Here is a 20,433-nt window from a genome sequence, read left to right as displayed (position 1 = left end):
AACGAGTGGAAAAATACCATGTACATTCAATTTGCGTTTTCCATTAATTTATATGAAATTGTTACTCAGTTACACAGTAAAGTTACATCAATAAATATTATTTTGTCGAAACGTTTTTCTATAGAAATAAATGAATAATTTACAACCAGATAAATGAACAATTTTCGTTTCGTAGGAATTCATTAAAAAAAATTCCATATCTTCTGTACAAATTTGCCAATAAAAATTCAGTGACGACTCCTTTGTGTACGAAAATTAACAAATAATTTGTAAGCACGTTCAAAAATGTAACAATAAATTTGTTCGTAAACGGTAGAAAATAATACAAAAGAAAGTTTTATTGAATGTACCAAGCTACGCGAGTAATTATTAATAATTACCGGTAAATATAATTATATTTACCATAGCACCAAAGCACATGTGGTGCACGTTAATTTTTCTAACAAAATATTTTTACAGTTAACTAGTTAACCATAACGCCGTTGGATTGTTGAGATTGTTGTGATTAAAACGAGTCCAAACACGACGTAGATCGGACTAGTTTTATCGATTTAAGGTAATGAACCTTTGATTTTGTTAATTATTAAGTAAAAGGAAAACTTTCTGTGAATACAGGTGATACGGATTATAATTTTACGCGATATACGTTTTACGATTTTACGAGTGATCAATCTTATTTGGCGAAAGGTTCTGATTGATCGAATTGTTCGACTAATGATTGATTCCTCGTTTATCACGATCACCAGACAATCGCCTCGGTGTCTATCACTTTTCATAGACTCCATAATCCACTGCGTTTATCGTATAATCGATCAGGAAAAATAAAAGCGCTTCACTTACTAAACTTTCGTTACATTTGCGCTATTACATTTCTCTCATTACGAAACGGCAATCTTTAAAGACTGCGTCTTAAGTTATTCTCAGGCATCGCATTAATAAAAATTTCATCGAGACGCTCGCTGGAAAAGCATTAGCGCGTAATTGTAAGTATAACTAGATAACGTGATTTCATCCCAACAATACATAGCGAAGGGAAGCGGCGCGTAGACCTATCAGATTGAAATTTACACGGCTTTTTGCTCCCGCCGATTTCCTTCTTTAAAGGTAAAATCAATTTTATCGTATAATTAAAATTCGCATGTCCGCCGAGGTATAAAAATCCGTTTCGAATCTTTCATTCCCCCCGTTCGAAACCGTTTTCTTCCCCCGGATAATGAATTTAAATATTTCCGAAGGTTCGCCTCCATAAAAACCTGAAAGGCAGACGTCGAGGATCGACGCGGATGCGTCGCTCGTATAAAGCATCGGTCCCTTCCACCGCATAAATTCCGAAAGCATGTTTTGGAATCAGATTCAGTATTCAATTAATTTTAAGTAAGTTGTCTCTTAAAGCGCCGCTGCCGGCGGAGAACGGCGGAGAGGCGGTGGCTCGGGGATCCAGGAAAACCAGACAGGAAGTGGAACACTCCTAAGGAATGGTTCTTTCCACTTTGTCGTTTTCCTTTTCCCTTAAGGACAAACAGCTTCTCCTTTAGTTTATCTACGTCGGTTACTGTATCCGTATTCCTCGTTCTCTCGCCGCTGATATTTCCGCCGTTTCTCCTAAACCCGTGGAACATTCTTTCGCGTAACGAACCGAACACCGCCGGACACTCGCCTAAAGCAATTTTCGAAATGCGCCCGGCACAGCCGCGTATTTATAGATCAGATTTCACCATTGTAACGCATGTTAATTCCGTTTTTGTTTACACCCCGACTTCCGAACGGAGATTTCGAGGGGAATTATTTCGGCTGACATTTCGTATCGCAGTTCAGGAAATCATGCGCAGGAAACATTTTCGGAATATTCCGTTTTAATAATCTGAGCAAAATCGAATATTCGCAGTTTTTACGGAGTACTGTAGTCATTAAAGACTACAATTTCCATTATTTACGTTCGATCGGTTTTAACTCCCTGTAGGTCCATGTAACTTTGAAATCACGTATCAGTATAGTGTCATCTTGTTGATTTATTTCATTCTGCACTCGAAGTGGCGAATAAAATTAAGTAATCAGTTAATTTAACTCTCGTGATTGTAACTTGAAAGTTATACTATATATATATTATATATATTATAAGTTATATTATATATTCTATATAAATATAGAAAGTTATGTTATATTCAAATATATTCGTTTGATGAGATTATTGAAACTATTGAATACATTCTTAATTCGTACTCATACGTGGATATTCTTATTCATACAAAAACTCTGTCCATAGTTAATTTGAAACGCGTACAGACGATTCTATTCCGACTAAGTGAACGATTTCATATGTTTTCGATAATTGATATCTCCAGCTTGGAAGTCGATGAAAAAAAGGGTTCGAATTTCGATCTCGCGAATTTTAACGTAAGTAGCATTAACGGCGAAACATTTATCCTAGAAATTACGATCGTCCGGGATACGGAGCTCGATCCGCCGGAAGAAATGTTAGTGCAATTAATCATCGCCAAGGAGATTGTAGGAAGAGCTCGTCTCACGATGGATTAGTTTATCAAACCTGTAACGAACTCTTACAAGCTCTTCCCTCCGCCTTCGGGAAAGTTAAGAACTGCGAAGCAGCTTTTCGCGAAGAAGCCCTCTCTCTCTCTCTCTCTCTCTCTCTCTCTCTCTCTGAGTGTGTACGTACGGTGTTTCGCCACCATTCGCCATTATAATTGCAGATTCCAATTCAGAATTTTTAAGTGGACGCCGGTAACTGCGACCGCGCATGCAGAGGAAGTCAAAAGTGAATATTCTCGCGTCACGCTGATAGCATTTGATACGACCGCGCGAATTGCTTTTTCCCGTGCGAACCTTTTTTCTTTTAATTGTGCTTCCGCTCAGAAGCCGCGAGATTATTTGCGCGCGGATACAGAAAAACTTGACCCCTTTAATGAACGGTTTAAACGTCACGCGGCGCGAGTGGATCCGTATTAATTAGAGGGACTAACGAGACCGTTCGATGCTTTCGCGTTTGTCTAAGAAGAATGTGGCGAGACCAAACGGCTGGAAAAAGTGTACAATGTGTGGAATGAGAAAAGAAATCTGCTGTGTTACACGTGTTACACGCCTGTCACGTGTCTTGGATTTTCGTCATAAATTGTGCTACTTCCGTCGCGCATTATACGGTTTGAAACACGTGGCACGTGTATACGCTATTGTCGCGTTCTCCTATTTATTTCGTTTCTAAATCCTTTCGCCTCTGAAATGTGTATCTAACTTTTCAATCGAATTATTGGGAACATTGAATTTGACACGTTGCGTACTGGGAATGAGGAATCTCGTTTTTATGTGAAGACACTTAGCTGTGCGACTTCGATAATTATCAGAGCATTGAAGAAATATAAAATTGAATTCGAATTGATTATCTATTTAAAATATATTACACAATATATCTGAGTTTTTCTATGTATAGTAATATAAGTCGATTTCACTGAAAATTTCACATTTTAACACAGCATCTGAACAAATATTAACCCTTGGCACTCCGAATTTCTTTTGCATTTTTCCCTCGATAACTGTGTATTATTACGATAATTTATTTGAAATCTATTTTAAAAAATAGATAGTTTGTAGAGAACAGTGTAAACGATTCTTCTTACTAATAATATTGAAAATAACATAATAGTATAATCTATTTTGAAAATATCTTGGCAAAGAAGCAGACCTGTGGAGCGCAAAGAGTTAAATTCGAATCGAATTGATCATCTATTTAAAATATATTACATAACAATATGATATCTGAGTTTTTTGCCATCACAATTCAGTTTTCTGAAAATTAGCTGGTACACAATGTGTTAACATAGCACGATTTAACATAGCAAAATACACAAAATGAAACAAACGTAATATCAAATTATTTCATTGAATCATTTTATTATTATTGCACGTTTACCTTGCCAATTATCACCGCATTAAGTAGAATTACTTATAAGATAAAAACGTTTGCAAATAATCATTCAATTGACTGACTTGTACCCCCACCCCCATAGCATTCAAAGTGTTAATATATTATATTCCGACGTAAACACACGAGAGTCCATAAGTCACACGTACACAGAGTACTCTAGAAACTCGAAGATAATATCGTTTCAGCTAATAGATATTATCTCGCCAGGCAAAACGAAGAAAACCCCATAAACTGCAAGCTCCAAAGAAGCTTTTAGTCCTCGAATCCGGTCCCGATCGAATTATCGAATAATACTACCACCGGTTCGAAGGTTCTCCCTCCCTACTCGACGCAGCTTCATCCCCCGATCAAGAACAAAGTGTCGAAAAAAAAGGAGAACAATTAGCCGGTAACTAGCACTTTGATCCCCCCGATAGGTTTAGCGGCGTCCGCCGTTATCGTTGTAATTATTTGAATTTCCCCGACGGTTTCTTTATCCCGTGGCGAGGGGTCGAAAAGTTTCCCGTAGGCGAGTCAATTGAATTTATGATGTAAAAACAACACCGTCGTCGTCGTCGTCGTCGTCGTCGTCGTCGTCGCTCTTAACGATTCGTTTGCGCCGCCGCGCCGGTGGATTCACTTTGACGCGACAAATCACTTGTCTCAGTTCCGGGAGTAGCACCGCGAGGCATTTTATCAAAAGTTTAATACAAACGGTAACTTTCTTCGTTATTCTCTTCCTTCCGTCAACATTATTCTCGTATAATGAGGACCGAGGGAGTATAATTTTACGGCGGACACGCTCTTATCGCTAGGACTGTTCCGCGATGAATCGAGGCAAACACAAACAGCCCGAGCGGCGCTACACCGTCGAGCGTCGAGCGTCGCGTCGCGTCGCGTCGCGTCGCGTCGCCTCGGTGTAATTCCTCGTGTAACCGAGAGGAGGTAGAGATCCCTCGCCGAGAGATAAGTTGTAAAACGCGAAATTGAAGAATCCTCCTCGCGCCGGCCGCGACGCTCAGCGCGAGAATAATTCGGGAGATCGGCGACCGATAATATTAAATTCCTCGCTCGTATTTCACCGCGGCCGGGGGTTCCCGCGGTTCGCGGCACGGTAAATCAATCCGTGTTATTACCACCATCATTGTCTTCATTACAGTTTCACATTTTACACTTGAACGTGGCGCAGACGTTACACGGGACGGACGTGTAACGCCCGGGTAAATGATGCGCGCCGTAAACGTTGCGCTCGAGACCCAACCGCGGATCGCGTTTTGTTCGATCCGCGCCGGTCCCGACGATCCGCGAGTCAGCGTAATAAATTGCATAACGAACACTATTGAATTATATACGGGGGTTAGTTAACGCCGCTACGAGGCGACCGGCGCGCATAAAAATCGCGACATTAAAGGCGTATAAATAACGCCGGCCGACAGCCGCCGCGGCGCGGCTCGTATTTGTTATCAATTATACATTTATCGAACTTCTAATCGATTTGCACGGTACGTTCTTGCTGCTACAGTATGAACAAGATAAAACAGTATGTAATGGAAGATACAATGAAGGAGCAGACTATGGGTAAGCTGGGAAACTATGGTAATTAGAGCAGATCGCACCTTTTCCGCAACTTTCATTCGTAAGATTCCTTCGAAAGAAAGATTGGCGATTCGAGGCAGCAGAATTGACAGAGTAATCGAACTTGTAATCAATTTACATGGTACGTTCTTGCAGCTAAGTATGAACGAGATAAAACCAGTATGTAATGGAAGATAGAATGAAGGAACAGACTATGGGTAAGCTGGGAAACTATGGTAATTAGAGTGGATCGCACCTTTTCCGCAACTTTCATTCGTAAGATTCCTTGAAAAGAAAGATCGGCGAGCAATTTAACGCAGCAGAATTGGACAGAATGTTCCCAAGATATTCACAATGGTATGGAATTCCTTTTAATTTCATCCGCGGGCAATCCCGCGGCTCGAACGCTTTCGCGAGCGCGCGCCGCCGCGACTCGAGCGAACTTCGACTTCTCCCCCTAATCTTTTTCCGCGAATCTCCGGTTGTTCCGCCGCGGAGAGTCGCTCGGCCAGATTTCGCCTTGGACTTTCGCGACGTCTTAATAACGTTGCGTCCGTACTCACGCTCGCGCGGCGACTTCGGGTCGGAAGAGACTAGCTTGCACATGGAACTCGGATCTCCGGTAGTAAAATACGCGGCTTAATTGCTTAATTTCTCACAACTAAGCCCTCGCTCGGCGTCGAAGAACAAAGGCGCGCGCCCGTTACTTTGGCCTTCTTACTTTTACGCGCTATCAACGTTACTCGCCGCGTGACACTTTAATTATGCCGGCGTGTAAATCCAGCAGAAGTTAACCTCGACTGGTCCGATCGACGATTAACCCTGAGTCGAGCTTCAATTTTTTTTCTACCGCCCCCTCCCGCCGGACGCTTTCTTTCATTCCAGCACGCTTCGGGATTTCTTTTCTAACGAGTTTCCTACGCGGAGGACCGTCGAAACGGTTGTAGAGTTTGAGAGTTACTCGTTTATGGTGATTTCGTGAAGAATATGTTTTAACACTTTGAACTCTGTAGGCTCCAATATTGCACCAGGAATAATATTAAATATTTTAATGAATTTTGAGGAAACTACCTTGAGATTATTAGATCTTCCAGATATACAAGGTTTGTACTGAGAAGGGAATTAAGTTGGTTTTACAAACTCGACGAGATAATTGGTGATTACCACAGTGTTGAGAAAACATAAAATTTAATTCGAATTGATTATCTGTTTAAAATATATTACACAACGATATGATATCTGAGTTTTTCTATGTATAGCGATACAAGTTGATTTCACTGAAAATTTCACAATATTTCAACTCATCTAAACAAATGTTAAATTCGAATCGAATTGATTATCTGTTTAAAATATATTACACGAAAATATGATATTTGAGTTTTTCTATGTATAGCGATATAAGTTGATTTCACTGAAAGTTGCCATCGCAATTAAGTTTTCTGAAAATTAGCCGCAAGATAGTTTCAGATAATCGAATGAACAAAGAGTGAATCAAAGGAAAAGCGAAAGGCGTTCACTTCTCGGAGCACGCGTGCGAAGGTGAATCTGACAATTTTCAGGACTTTTTTGCTCGCGAGCATATTTTTCGTCGAACTTTTCCGTTGAAGCATTCTTTCCCGACACCATCAATTTCCCCGCGAGATGTAATGTCCTTTAGGTTTCGTTATTTTCGGGGAAAGACAATTACTTGCTTTCCCGAACGTGACATAAAATCGCACTTCACCGGGAACAAAGTCAAAACCGAGGCAAAACAAGATAACGGGTGAGGGACGTGTGCGTGCGTGTGTAAGTGGATTTATGGTTTAGATCTGTGCGATGCAGATTTTCAGCGGCGTGTACGTACACTAGCGGCGAATAAAATAGTTGTAACTTTTCGCTCCGAAAGCGAATTTCCATCTTTTTTTTTTTATTCTCTTCCCTGCTTTTTTATCCGCCATCGAAATTTTACACTTTATTCAACCCACCCCGCACGATGTTATATTTCGTTCAATTTCTGCGTAGGAGATTATCGCGGAAGGACCAGCTCGAGTAATCGTTCAACATTTTGCACTGATTTCTTTCGCAGCTTCATAATTCATTAGAAAAATAAAAAAGATAATATATCCATGTTTATTCTAAATTGATAATAATAATAATATTTAACGATAGAACAATATTTAACGCTTTGCACTGCAGGTTGTTTTGTAATCTATCAGCAACTGCAACTAATTTTATTTAGAAAAATTAAAAGAATAATATATCTACGTTTATTCTAAATTGATAATAATAATAATAATACTTGACGATAGAACAATATTTAACCCTTAGCACTCCAGGTTTCGTAATCTATCAGCAATTGCAATTTTTATAGAATTCCTAGCGAAAATTAGAAATGCTATAACATTCCTTCGATCTTTTATTTTCCTTGTTAGCACAACATTTGGATATGTGGAGAATCTAATGATTTTAGGATAGTTTCTTTAAGATTCATTAAAATATTTAATATTATTCCTGCCGCAATATCGGAGCCTACAGAGTTCAAAGGGTTAATTCGCACTGGAAAGAATCGAGTGGCACTCGTATTCGAGTTGAATTCTATTCGAAACGTTCGCCAAGAGTCTGACACGATATTGCAGCGCAAGAGGCTGAGAGAACAGTCACCGATGAATTACTAGATACGGCAGAAACGTTAATCGATCCGAATCGCGCGCGAAGTTTTACGCTAAACGCCGACAACCCGGTTAACGACAAACTGCCGCTGTTTATACGTCTATACGAAAGCAAACGTTATTGGATTGAAGCGGTTGCTTCGAATCCGACGTCTTGTTCGCCGCTGGGACGATAAACGAACGTCTGAATTTCCGCGCGAGGAAATACGTAATTGTTCCACTGTAGAACGCGTACAGTCACGGTAGACAGCTGTCAGACAGATACGCATCTGCGTGTATTAACGCACACGAGATTATTGATATAACTCGCGACGCGTCCACAGTGTTCACTTTTATGTCCCCGGATTCTGCGGCCAGAAAGGCTTCGTTGCTGGCGTATTAGTTTATTCGGCACATTTATCGACGTTGCGTACGGTGTGGAACTATCATAAAGCTTCGGATTCGAGTCAATTTCAGTGTCTATGGAATGGACGGATTTCTTGTGAGCAATGCACTCCGATGTAACTACGTAACTTCGTATTCTTTGCACTAACGTTTGCATTCGAACTAAAATGGCGAGAAAAAAATTTAAATAATAATTAACACGTTGCGTACGGTCTGGAACTATCATAAAGCTTCGCGTTCAAGTTAATTTCAGTGTCTATGGAATGGACGGATTTCTTGTGAAATTTCCGATGTAACTTCGTATCCTTTACACTGTTTGTGTTCGAACTAAAATGGCGAAGGGAAATTAAAATAATAATTAACACGTTGCGTACGGTGTGGAACTATCATAAAGCTTCGCGTTCAAGTCAATTTCAGTGTCTACGGAATAATGGACGACTTTCTTGTGAGTAATGCACTCCGATGTAACTTCGTAACTTCGTATCCTGTACACTAACGTTTGCATTCGAACTAAAATGGCGAAGGAAAAATTAAAATAATAATTAACACATTGCGCGCCGCGATAATGCGAGTTAATTTAATTTTTAATCGTTTGTTTCACTAATTATCTGTCATGGTTTCTTTTTTCAATTTCGGTATCTATAATGGAATTGTTTAACCGTTTCGTAATGATTAGAAGCCGGCCGATTGTTTCCATACGACGGACGTTAATTTCGAATCCACTAAATTGTTCGATACGTATTTATTTAGCCCGCCTATTGTTATTCCTTCGGTGTATAAGTCGTTTCGTCGGCGGCATTCGAACGCGAGGATATTAACTGACTTCGTTTAACTGGGGACAATCAAACTTTTAAAAATTCATCCGTTCGGAAACAAGATTTCCCGTATTAATGTTCATATGATACCGCGTCAGCGAAATAACCGGTCGACTACAAATATCTGCGCGCGTTCAAATTTCAGCGGAGCAATTTATCAAAAGAACAATTTCATAGAAATTTATTAAACGGCCTGCATCGATTTACACATCCACTGACATATTCCGCTGATTATTGACGGTAGAGGATGAACGGCCATTCGAACGAATTAACGGTCGCTTTGCTATCCGTTGTAATTACGAAGTACCGCGCGGGGAACTTTTTAATTCCGTGCGCGCCGCGATAAGGATTAGACTTTATGGAGTTCAGTTGAATTGTGCTGCACGGCAACCTAATATGTATGCAGATTATAGAACATTATAACACTCGACGGGTGTAAACAGCGGCGCATCGTTTATTTGTTATTATCGCACGTTAGAAACGAAAGTGTCGTCGACGGAGCGGAATATCGCTCGATGGAGAAACTATCGCATCGACGCGTGCGGTCCACTTTCCCGGTCGATTCTTGAATTTTTCATTCAAGATTCTTCGCAATGATTTTCTTCGGAACATCGGGGAACGGAATTTTTTCGAAACACATTTGAAGAATTCGATAAGCTCGAGAGTCAGTCGAGCAACGGGGCCGAATACTCTATTCCCCGAGATGCTATCTATTCGAATTGCCTTTCGTTCGAGGATTAAGATAAGACTCGCGCACACCTTTCGTTGAATAAAATGCATTTAAAACTAATTGACCTTTTAACTTCGATCCCGGTAATACATTGGTTCTATGTAATCTACCTAAATCGAGGAATCAGCAGAATTTCCGGCAACTATTTCGATCGTTATCCTTCGCAGTACTTTCATTAACACTTTGCACCGGGGAATTTTCGGAAAACTGGCTATTTTCAGGGAGGTCGATTCGCATCGTACACAGAAAAACTCAGATGTATTGTTATGTAACATATTTCGAATAGATAATCTTCGAATAGATAATTCTTTAACACTAGAACTATGTATCAGTCAAAATGACTGGTTTCGATTTGTGTTTCGCAGTTATTAATACCTTAAAAGCATTGAATATTTGAAATGATTTTGGAAATAAATAGTCATAGAAACAAAGAAACTGAAAATAATCTGTTGTTACAATTTCCGATGCCGGAACACTTCTCGCGAAATAAACACTCGTGTTAACCTGGAAACTACCGTTAGAATCACGCTTTACGAAATTACACTATTCGAAATTTCCGTTCGGGTACGCGTCACTCGCGTAACGTTCAAGTATTTTCAAGTATTCAACATTTTCTAATGGGAATTAAGGAATCTCACGTGCATCGAGGAAGAGAACTATTTTCTTTCAATATTTCGTACATTGGTGCATTGTACAAAGTTTAATATTAACAATAGAACTATCGTAGCACTCAAAATGGTTTCGATTTGTGTTTCGCAGTTGTTAATACCTTAAAAGCATTGAATATTTGAAATGATTTTGGAAATAAATAGTCCACTTGAGAACTATGATGAATATCCAAATTGAAAATAATCTATTGTTACAATTTTTATAGGAATTGCATATTAATCGTATTAAATGCTCGGTAGTTCTAATGTTAACACTTATCACTCCAGATGGTTTTCTAATCTATCAGCAACTGCAACTAGTTTTTATAGTATCCATAGCAAAAATGAAAAATGTGTGAAAAATCTAATAATCTTAAGGTAGTTTTTTTAAAATTCATTAAAATATCTAATATTATTCCTGGTGCAATATTGGAGCCTACAGAGTTCAAAGGGTTAACCCTTCGCGGTCGGAGATTCTTTGAAACGTAAGCCCTCGATAAAAGAAGCTAAATTATACATCAATTGGTTAAATAATAGAAAAAAAGGAAACTAAGCGCTGATTTCCTGCTATTTTAGTAATTAAATCATTCGTTCGCGATTTAGTCCAAATACAAAAATTTCGCCTCGTCGAAACGTCGACATGCGTCCGCAAAGGGTTGAATGCTCCGGTAATTAGCGAAGTTGCATAGCTAAGTGTCTATTAAAAACGAGATTTCTCGTTACCAGTACGCGATGCGCTAACGGTTATCAGTTTCCCCCTTGAAATCGCGTGTACATCTTCGACAATCGATATTATGCCCGTAACAGTGTTTCGTATTATGAGCACAGTGTATTTTTTAAAATAATTGCTTTCCTAACGAGCCTGCTGTGTTTTGTGCGATTGAATGTAAATGAATGGAAACAAATTACATTTTATATTTCGTTATCGGTCTATCTTGTCCGACGATCGCGCAAATTGAACTGCAATTTATGTGAAAAACGTATTAGGGATGATAAAGAGTGGTCGAAAGCGGAAAATAAAATCATTTCATGCATTCGCATCACTCTGTAGATAGTCACCGATGAATATTTATAAAACGCAAGCTTTGCCATGGCTTTATTCGTATGGTGTTTTTTTTTTTGCTTTATTCATCGTTTCAGGCTTTTGTTCGTATAACGTTCTTTTATGAATAAGCAGAGTTATAGTAATCGAAAATTACCGTTAAAAATTCTCGCTTTATACTCGCCACGCGTTTCTTTATTACAGACAAATTGTCTCGTTGACGTTTATCCTTCATATTTATAAATTAGTTTTGATCGTCTAGATGAAATCTTTTTTTATCGGCGTCAATATATTTGAGTTCTTTTAATTATTCAGTATAATTTACGACACGTTCGCGTATCAATCAAGCTGAGTAGAAATGCACTTAATTACTGTAGAAATTATCTGATTCACAGTTAAGTCTAAATAGTACTGATTAACATCTCTCTTTTCTAACTTATGTTCAATCTCAATTCATTTTAATCAACTCAAGTGTTTTACGAGATTACAAAAACCTTGACGAAGAAATACTGTAATATACACGGTTAATTATATTTATCGTAATGTAATTTAATATTTAATGACCATCGCATTTGCGAAAAATATTCGGATTATTTTATGAATGTTTTCCGCGCGAGAGTAAATGAAAAGAATGTTTCCCCTTTTAAATGATTTCACATCTGTGATCTGTGTTTTCCATTTTTACACGTTTCACGCTATTTATTCACTTCTCCTAACATTTATCACTTCGCAACAGTCTCTGTTAACTTTACACCGCAATAGAATTTCCATACAGATCCGCGAAGGATGAATTCGGTTTTGTCAAAAATATTTCGACGAAGTAACAGTTCTGCGTCCGAATTATAAGCTCTTATCACCGGCAGCTCATTCCCGAGCTTCGGAGTTCGTAAATTGAACAATTGGAAATTGAGTTAAAGGTCAGCCGAGATGATCGCGCACGACGAGGAATATAATAAAAGAATTCGAGTAAAATTTAATTCTTCCCTAAATCGCCTAAATATTATTCTAAACTTTTGTATCGTGCCATCTGTCATCCTATCAATTAGTCTAACCGCGGCGTTATTTCTAGATTACGTCTGCTCCGGCAGGTCAAAGTGATCTATGGGTAATATAAATTTCAGAACGATACGAATTAAACCGCTCATTAATCCATTATAGGCGTAGTGTTCGTATTAACCCTTTGCACTCCGTAGCTTCTCAGTCGCCAAGTGATTCGACACAGCAAAATTATAGTTTGACATTTAATTTTAACCCCTTGGCCTACGATTTCTTTCTGAACTCTGACCGATACGGCTACTTTGTCGTTAATAATTTATTGGAAAAAGAGAAAAATTCTAAGCATATGTTATACCTATATTTCCTTTTAAGTATAATGGTTGATTATAGAGGAATAATATTTACTTCGAACTCGAATGAACTGAGTACTATATGTATTTGTTGAATCATGTTGAAAATCTTCACCACGAGTCTCACTCGTTGTAGGCCAAGGGGTTAAATTTTGTATAATGCACCAATGTATGAAATATTGAAAGAAAATTTCTTTCTTAATGCATGTGAGATTTCTTAATTCAATTGAAGAAAATGTCTGTATCTCATTAGAAAATCTTGAGTATTTCTAATGAAAAACTGGAGTGCAAAGGGTTAACAAGAATCAATGTCCATTACCCACGGATCAAAGTAAACTATTTTGCTATTATCAATGTATTATCTTCAAATGAAATTTACCTGAAGTAGAATGGAAAAGAATTCGACATTTAATATTAAACTTTGTACAATGCATCGACATGTGAAATATTAAAATAACAGCCTCTCTCTTTAATTCGTACGATTTCTCGTTAAGTCAGTTCGAAAGAATGCCATTGGTATTTAATTAAAAATCTTGAGTATTTCTAATGAGAAACTTCTGGAGTGCAAAAGGTTAACAAGAATCAATGTTAATGAGTGTTAATCAATGTTAAAATCAAAGCAAACAACTATTTTGCTATTATCAATGTATTATCTTCAAATGAAATTTACCTGAAGTAGAATGGAAGAGTTTGACATTTAATATTAAACTTCATACAATGCATCGACATGTGAAATATTAAAATAACAGCTTCTCTCTTTAATTCGTACGATTTCTCGTTAAGTCAATTCGAAAGAACGTCATTGGCATTTCATTAAAGATCTTGAGTATTTCCAATAAAAAACTCCTAGAGTGCAAAGGGTTAATCAATTCCCACTTGAAAACACGTTTCAGATAACGCACGATAAATCTTCCACTCGGCACAAGTTACTCCGTCGTCGAATGCAAGCGCGGAGCGTATTATAGAAGCATCGAAGAATACGATTTGTTTCAGCGTTTCCCCCCGTAAATCACAATTATTCAATCCGGCAAACCGAGAACGCGATAATCCTCGCAATACCATCGATCCCCCGACGCATTAAGGATCGAGACGTACAGGTCGGTCTACGTGACTCGTTTCTCGCGGCGTCTATCTGATCAGTATTTCCGGGCCGACGTGATCGTATAAAAACTATTCTAATCCTATTCCGCGGTGGTTTTGTTCGGCACAAAAGAACGAAATCGTGACGTCTCCGCGAGCCCCGCATAGAAACTTCTTTATCGTCCGCAATCGTCGCCTCGAGAGAGAGATCCACGAAGGGTACGGTCATTTAACGGAGGATCGTTCGAACTTCCGAGAGTGCACACTGGCTTTCGCGAAATCGAATAATGCGCGACGGCGTTTCTGTACTCTTCGTCCTCCCCTACCCTCTTTCCCACTCTTTCTCGTCAGCCTCTCTCTTTCTCTCTCTATTTCTCTATCCATCTATCTATCTATCTCTCTTTCCCAGTCTCTCACTGCCTCTCGATTTTCCCGATACTTTATCCGCGAAAGTTACGCGGCTTAAGCTCAAAACAGGTCGCCGTGTTCAATTCCTTGACTGCGATTTCTCAACCCTCGAAAATCGAGCGGCGAGCACTCTCGCGAAGACGGATGACTTCTCGCGTCGTTTAAAAAGCCCCCGTCGTTTCCGGCGCGAGTAGTGCGCCAACAAAACCCGAACAAAGATTTGAAAAAGCAGCGTTCCCGGCTCGGCGCACCAATTTGTTCAGCCAGATTACCCCTTCAACCGCGCGAAATATTTTTTCTCCTTTCGTTTTACCTTTTTTTCCCCCTCACCCCCGCCCGCCCCTCGCTCGCTAGCCCCGTTCGTCGGGGTACTTCTCGGCGAGCGTCACTTCTGGAAGATAAACGAACGCTACCTCGGATAAATAAAGTAAATCCGTCGGATTTTTCACTTTTCGGACGGGTTCGGTTCCCCCGTCCTTTTTTTTCCTATTCTCTTTTTTCGTTCGCTTGTCTTTTACGTTCTTTCTTTTTTTTTTGGTTTTTTAAAGCACAGCACAAAGTACACCGTACGAACTTGCCGACCGATCGATATTGATTAATCGGCCTCCGATGGATATCGAAATTCTTTATTTCGTTCCGTTTGACGTTTCAATCTTCATATTTTACACTTCGTAATCCCATTAACGATTCCCGCTGTCTTGATCACGGCTGACACGTAAATCGCTGAGAGGTTCTTTCTTTTTTCTCTTTTTCATTTATTTACGGGTAATTCCTTTTATCATCCGCGATCGCGCGGAGGATTAAACGGGGCCGATTGAAAACACATTGAAATACACTACGGCCGTTGCTCGTTCGTTACACAGAGGATTTCTCGCCGATTTCAGCGGCCGGAGGGTGAGCACCCTCCTTGAAAGCGATTTTAAGGGTCGCGTGCTCTCCACTTTAAACTGCGTCGTTTCTCTCTATTTTTTCTTTTTTTTTTAAATGATTTCCCGTCGCGGATTTAGAACTTTTAATCCGACTCCATCGGAACACACTTAATTTACGGCACGGGATGCGAGCGCGTGGGATCGACGGGAGAAGCGGGGACGAAACGAAAGAAAACTGGGAGAAGAAGAAGAAGAAGAAGCTGCTGGGGGATGTTCACTGTACGGATCCAGCCGCGCGCGTTGATTCCTTACCGGTCACGAAAACGGCGAGCACGATGAAAAGCGATGCGGAGAGGGTTGGACGCGCTCCTCGGTATCTTCCGACACTTCTCATGATGTCTCGCGCGTTTCTTGTTTATACTCGGTTCAGCACACTCATACGCGTTCCGGGGACACGGATCACAGCCGCCCGTTCATCTCAAGACGTCGCTCGGTTCCCTCGGCCGTCACACCTATCTGTCGATCCATTCACCAGAAACAAAAGGGGTAGAACCAACCACCGAACACCGAATATCAACGTGTCGAATTCTCCCCCGGCTGCTCTCTCTCTCTCTCTTTTTCTCGCGAAATCCTGTGTCCGAGCGGCGGTAGCTGGAGGGGGATGGCCCCTTCGGCGACTGTTTCCCGTCGACGGTCCGAGCGGCGCGCACCGGCAAAAATTAAGGACCGATGAGAAGAGAATTAAAAAAAAACCGTCGGAAGAAAAAGAAGATTCAAGCTCGTAACGAACTTCGACGTCCCACGATCTCTCTCTCTCTCTCTCTCTCTCTCTATATCTCTCTCTCTTTTCCTCTCCCTCTCTCTCGCGAGCGGTGGCGCGCTGCGCGTCTCAGGACGACGTGACGACAAAGAGCTCTTCCGGTCGACGTACAAGCGGCTACTGAGGCTCCCGCCGCAAGCACGGAGAGCTTCCAGTGCGTCGACTCGGTCGTGCAACCCGAAAGCTCGTTTCTCTCCACCTCCGCCTCCCCCGCCGCCGACGCCGCCGCCGCCGCCGCCGCCCCCTGCCCCGTCGCTCGTTCCAACCCCCCTTGACCCCTCCCCCTGTCGCCTCGTTCTCTTCTTCGCCCACCCGCCCCGCAGGCCCCCCCGCCGCCGACCTCCTGGCCCCCCTCGTCGCTCCAACCCCCTCCCGCCCCGTTCGTTTCGCCCCCTCGGCCATTTTAGCGTCGTCGTCGCGATCAGCCGCCCCAGTGCGGGCGCTGCGCGCGCGAGAGAGCTTTTGCGTCCTAAAGCTGGATAGCTCGGGGGGGTAGGGGTGATTGATTGGCGCTGAAACTTCGCGACTGATTGAATCTTTTTTACGTTTCAATATCGGTATCCTCGAGTGGGATGCATGCCCCGCGCGCCGCCGGCGGGACACGCGGCGGTCGACGGATCCGGCCGCGTGTACACGGATATTAAGTCCGGCTGGAAGACGCCGCCGGCTCGCGGGGAAAGCCGCAAGCCTTCTCGCGTGCTCGTTTAGCCGCGACCACAACGGAAGCCCAGTTCCGCGAGGATTACGCGGGACACCGGCTGACGCGGTCTCTTTCTATGATGCCACCTCGATTTTAACCCTTTGCGGGCGAACGGAGAGATTTCGGAGATCGGAGGTTCATATTTGGATGTAATTTGTGGAGCGAGAGATTAACACAGTAGTTTCCTGGTTTCTTGTCAATCAATCGATGTATCATTTAAGACACCGGCTGACGGTCTCTTTCTCTGATGCCAACTCGATTTTAACCCTTTGCGGGCGAACGCCGAGATGTCGGAGATCGGAGGTTCATATTTGGAGGACTACGTCGTGACGAATGATTTAATTAGTGAAGCGACAGCATGGTAGTTTCCTGTTTTCTTGTCAATCAATCGATGTATAATTTAAGACACCGGCTGACGGTCTCTTTCTATGATTCCACCTCGATTTTAACCCTTTGCGGGCGAACGTCGAGATTTCGGAGAGATCGGACGCTCATATTTGGATTTAATTAGTGGAGCGAGAGATTAGCACAGTAGTTTCCTGTTTTCTCGTCAAGCAATCGATGTGTAATTTAACTTCGTCGAAGGTTTTGTACGCTTCAAAGAATCTTCGTCCTAAACGGGTTAACCCTTTGCACTCGAGAATATTTTTCTCAAGAAATATCGATGGTATTTTTTAAAACTAGCATACAGGAATACCTTGCATAAACTAAGTGACAGAACTATTTCATTTCGACGTTCCATGTGTTGATGCATTATGTACAGATCAATATTGAATCTGAGATTTTATCATTTTCTTGGGTCAAATCAAATGGCAGTTCAAGTGCAAAGGGTTAATGGAGATTATCAGTTGATTTCGATGGATACGATTTTCGTGTCAAGCTGCTGTTGGTAGCACTTAGTTTTCGGTAGTCGGAAGAACGGATAACTCTAATTGCCGTTGTTTTTAACGTCACGTTGGTAGTGAATAATTCAATATTCGTGGAACAAGGTGGAGTTGAAGTTTCGATTTCATGGATTGTCTATGATGGGAATGATTGTAGTTTCGTGAAATCAAATTTTTTTCCCCCGCTGAAAGAATTTCCATTTGTAGATTGTTTATTGAACGTGTGGCGAAATATCCGAAGCAGCTGAAAAGGGATCTAAAGATTAGTTTGAAATGGAAAGCAGAGCTTTCTTTGTATAAGGCTTCGTTTCCGGGAAAAGTGAATTTGCGCTCACTTCGGATTCCGATGCACTTCCGTACCACTGGGCCCGTGTCTGTCTATTAATGGTTGTTTCTACTCGCGCCTGTGTCTGCGAAAGACGACAGTGATACAGCGTGTGCATCGGCTACTATAATTATATAGGAACAGGTAGGATAAAGAACAATACAATCGATGGGAAACGAACAATTATCGGTAATTGTACAAAGTAGAACATGTTAACAATGAGCAGACCTAATACCAATTATTGGCCGGATGCTCACGTAATTGAACACCTGTGTTATCGTTTAATAATGCGATATGATAATAATCACATTTTCCCTTGCGCCCGAATTTCTGTAACTTGGCGAAACAAATTGTGCTTCTGCGTAAAAGTAGAACATCATTGTATTGATGATCTAACAAATTGATTCGATCTAACAAAATTACAAAGTGTTATATATAATATTAACCCTTTGCACTCGGAAGTTTTTCACTAGAAATATTTGAACATTTTCTGATGAGGTAAAATCGATATTTTGTAAAACTCGACGAGAAGTCACGCGTATATTGAGGAACGAAGCTATTTTATTTCAATGTTTCTCAACCTGATGCATTGTAGGAAATATGATATTAAATATCAAATTTTATAGTTTTACTGTATGAAATCAGTAGTGAGTGAGGCCTCTCGAGTGCAAAGGGTTAAGTTTCGTATAATGGTTCAATATATGAAACATTTATATAAAATAGCGTTGTTCATTAATTTACGTATGTTTCCCCATTATTTCGTTTCATATAGTGTCGTCTATGTCTTATGGAAAGTTGAATATTTCTTGTGAAAAGCTTCCGAGTGCAAAGGGTTAAACTTAGTGTAATCCATAAATACGTGGAACATTGAAATAATTGCTTTGTTTCTTAATTTATGTATGTTCTCTCATTAAGTTCGTTTCAAAGAACATCGTCTACACTACACATACGTCTCACTGAAAAATGTTGAATACGTCTAATGAAAGATTCCCGAGTGCAAAGGGTTAAACTTGTATTTTTGCAAATGATAGTTATACCCGTGTGTGACGTCATGCTCGGCACAGGCCAATGTTATCAACAGTACACTCCACAGCCCTAGGATTCTCAACCACTTCGTGTCCGTTTATTCATTCACTTTGTCTATAGTAGTTCCTCCACTCTGTCATTAGATGCCGCGTTATCTTCACATGCTTCATGTATCCACGATACGCTACACCGTGAAAAGCAAAACCGCGTAAGGAGCTCTTTGCGTGGACGACATAACTATAGGCCATTGTGCTTGACGTAACCCCTGTTACAATGTCGCGATATTAAGTGGACGATAATAACAGTTTTGCCGAAAGGAAAGAACTATACAATAGTGCTATCGAGAAAGATATTCTGTTTAACGTTTATCTCTGCATTATTAGAGACAATGGGGAGATTTAACTCTTTGTACTCGAAATTTTATGCCCTTTCAACTAGCAATTAGACGAGATCTTTGCAAACAAAAATTATACATTGGATTGTTGTTCCTTCGTTAATACGAGAATAGTTGTATGAAGATTTGTGAACTAATTTAACAAGAATCAATGTCGTTCATTACCCAAGGATCAAAGCAAACTATTTTGAATTTCAAATGAAATTTCCACCTGAAGCAGAATGGAAAATTTTGTTGTATTTTTTACAAATTGTCGATAGTAAAATATTACACGAGCTTAGTAACGAAAGTAAATAGTACGCGAATGGGTTAATTAGAGTTGCTTACAGCAATTAATTACAGGGTGTATCGTGGTACATACGAAGAGTTGAAAAGATTCGAAGTAAACAATGAAATTTCGGTAAAAATCAATCTAGCACTGAATCTAGTGGCTGCTTGTCTACTAATGCAATCGTTCGATTCGAAAGTTCTCGGACGTGTATGAGTACTAAGCAAATGAATCGACGACATACATCTAGAAAAGGTAACTTGGGAAGCTTGAACCCAATTTCACGGAGTTCCGTTAAGACCTCGCGATTAAGCGTTAATCTGGCTCGAGATTTATGGTACCTCAATTATTATCGAAATTTGGAAAGTTAAATTCGACCATTAGACATTCGTTTTTAGCGTTACTAAATTGCAGCGCTAAATTATCTACCAGAAACCGTCGTTCACTGTACAAAAACGTTTACCATTGTGCATTACGATTATTCTAGGTTCAATTATTTAGTTTTCTTGGAACATAGTTCACTTTTTGTCGATAGAAACCAATGTTGGTGAAAATA

The 20,433-nt window shown here is 40.5% G+C and overlaps 1 protein-coding gene across 1 annotated transcript in view; it reads right to left on the bottom strand.

The window, feature by feature from the left end:
• Positions 1–16,417, bottom strand: part of LOC116429205 (uncharacterized) — a 69,652-nt gene extending 53,235 nt beyond the window's left edge. Inside the window, exon 1 of the mRNA XM_076365839.1 lies at positions 15,773–16,417. Within this exon, the coding sequence (XP_076221954.1) occupies positions 15,773–15,854 (82 nt within the window). The 5' untranslated portion in view covers positions 15,855–16,417. The remainder of the gene's footprint in view (positions 1–15,772) is intronic.
• Between the last annotated feature and the right edge of the window lie 4,016 nt (positions 16,418–20,433).

Source organism: Nomia melanderi, chromosome 3 (assembly GCF_051020985.1).
Source record: "Nomia melanderi isolate GNS246 chromosome 3, iyNomMela1, whole genome shotgun sequence".
NCBI lineage: Eukaryota > Metazoa > Arthropoda > Insecta > Hymenoptera > Halictidae > Nomia > Nomia melanderi.
This window is presented reverse-complemented; position numbering and strand designations above follow the sequence as displayed.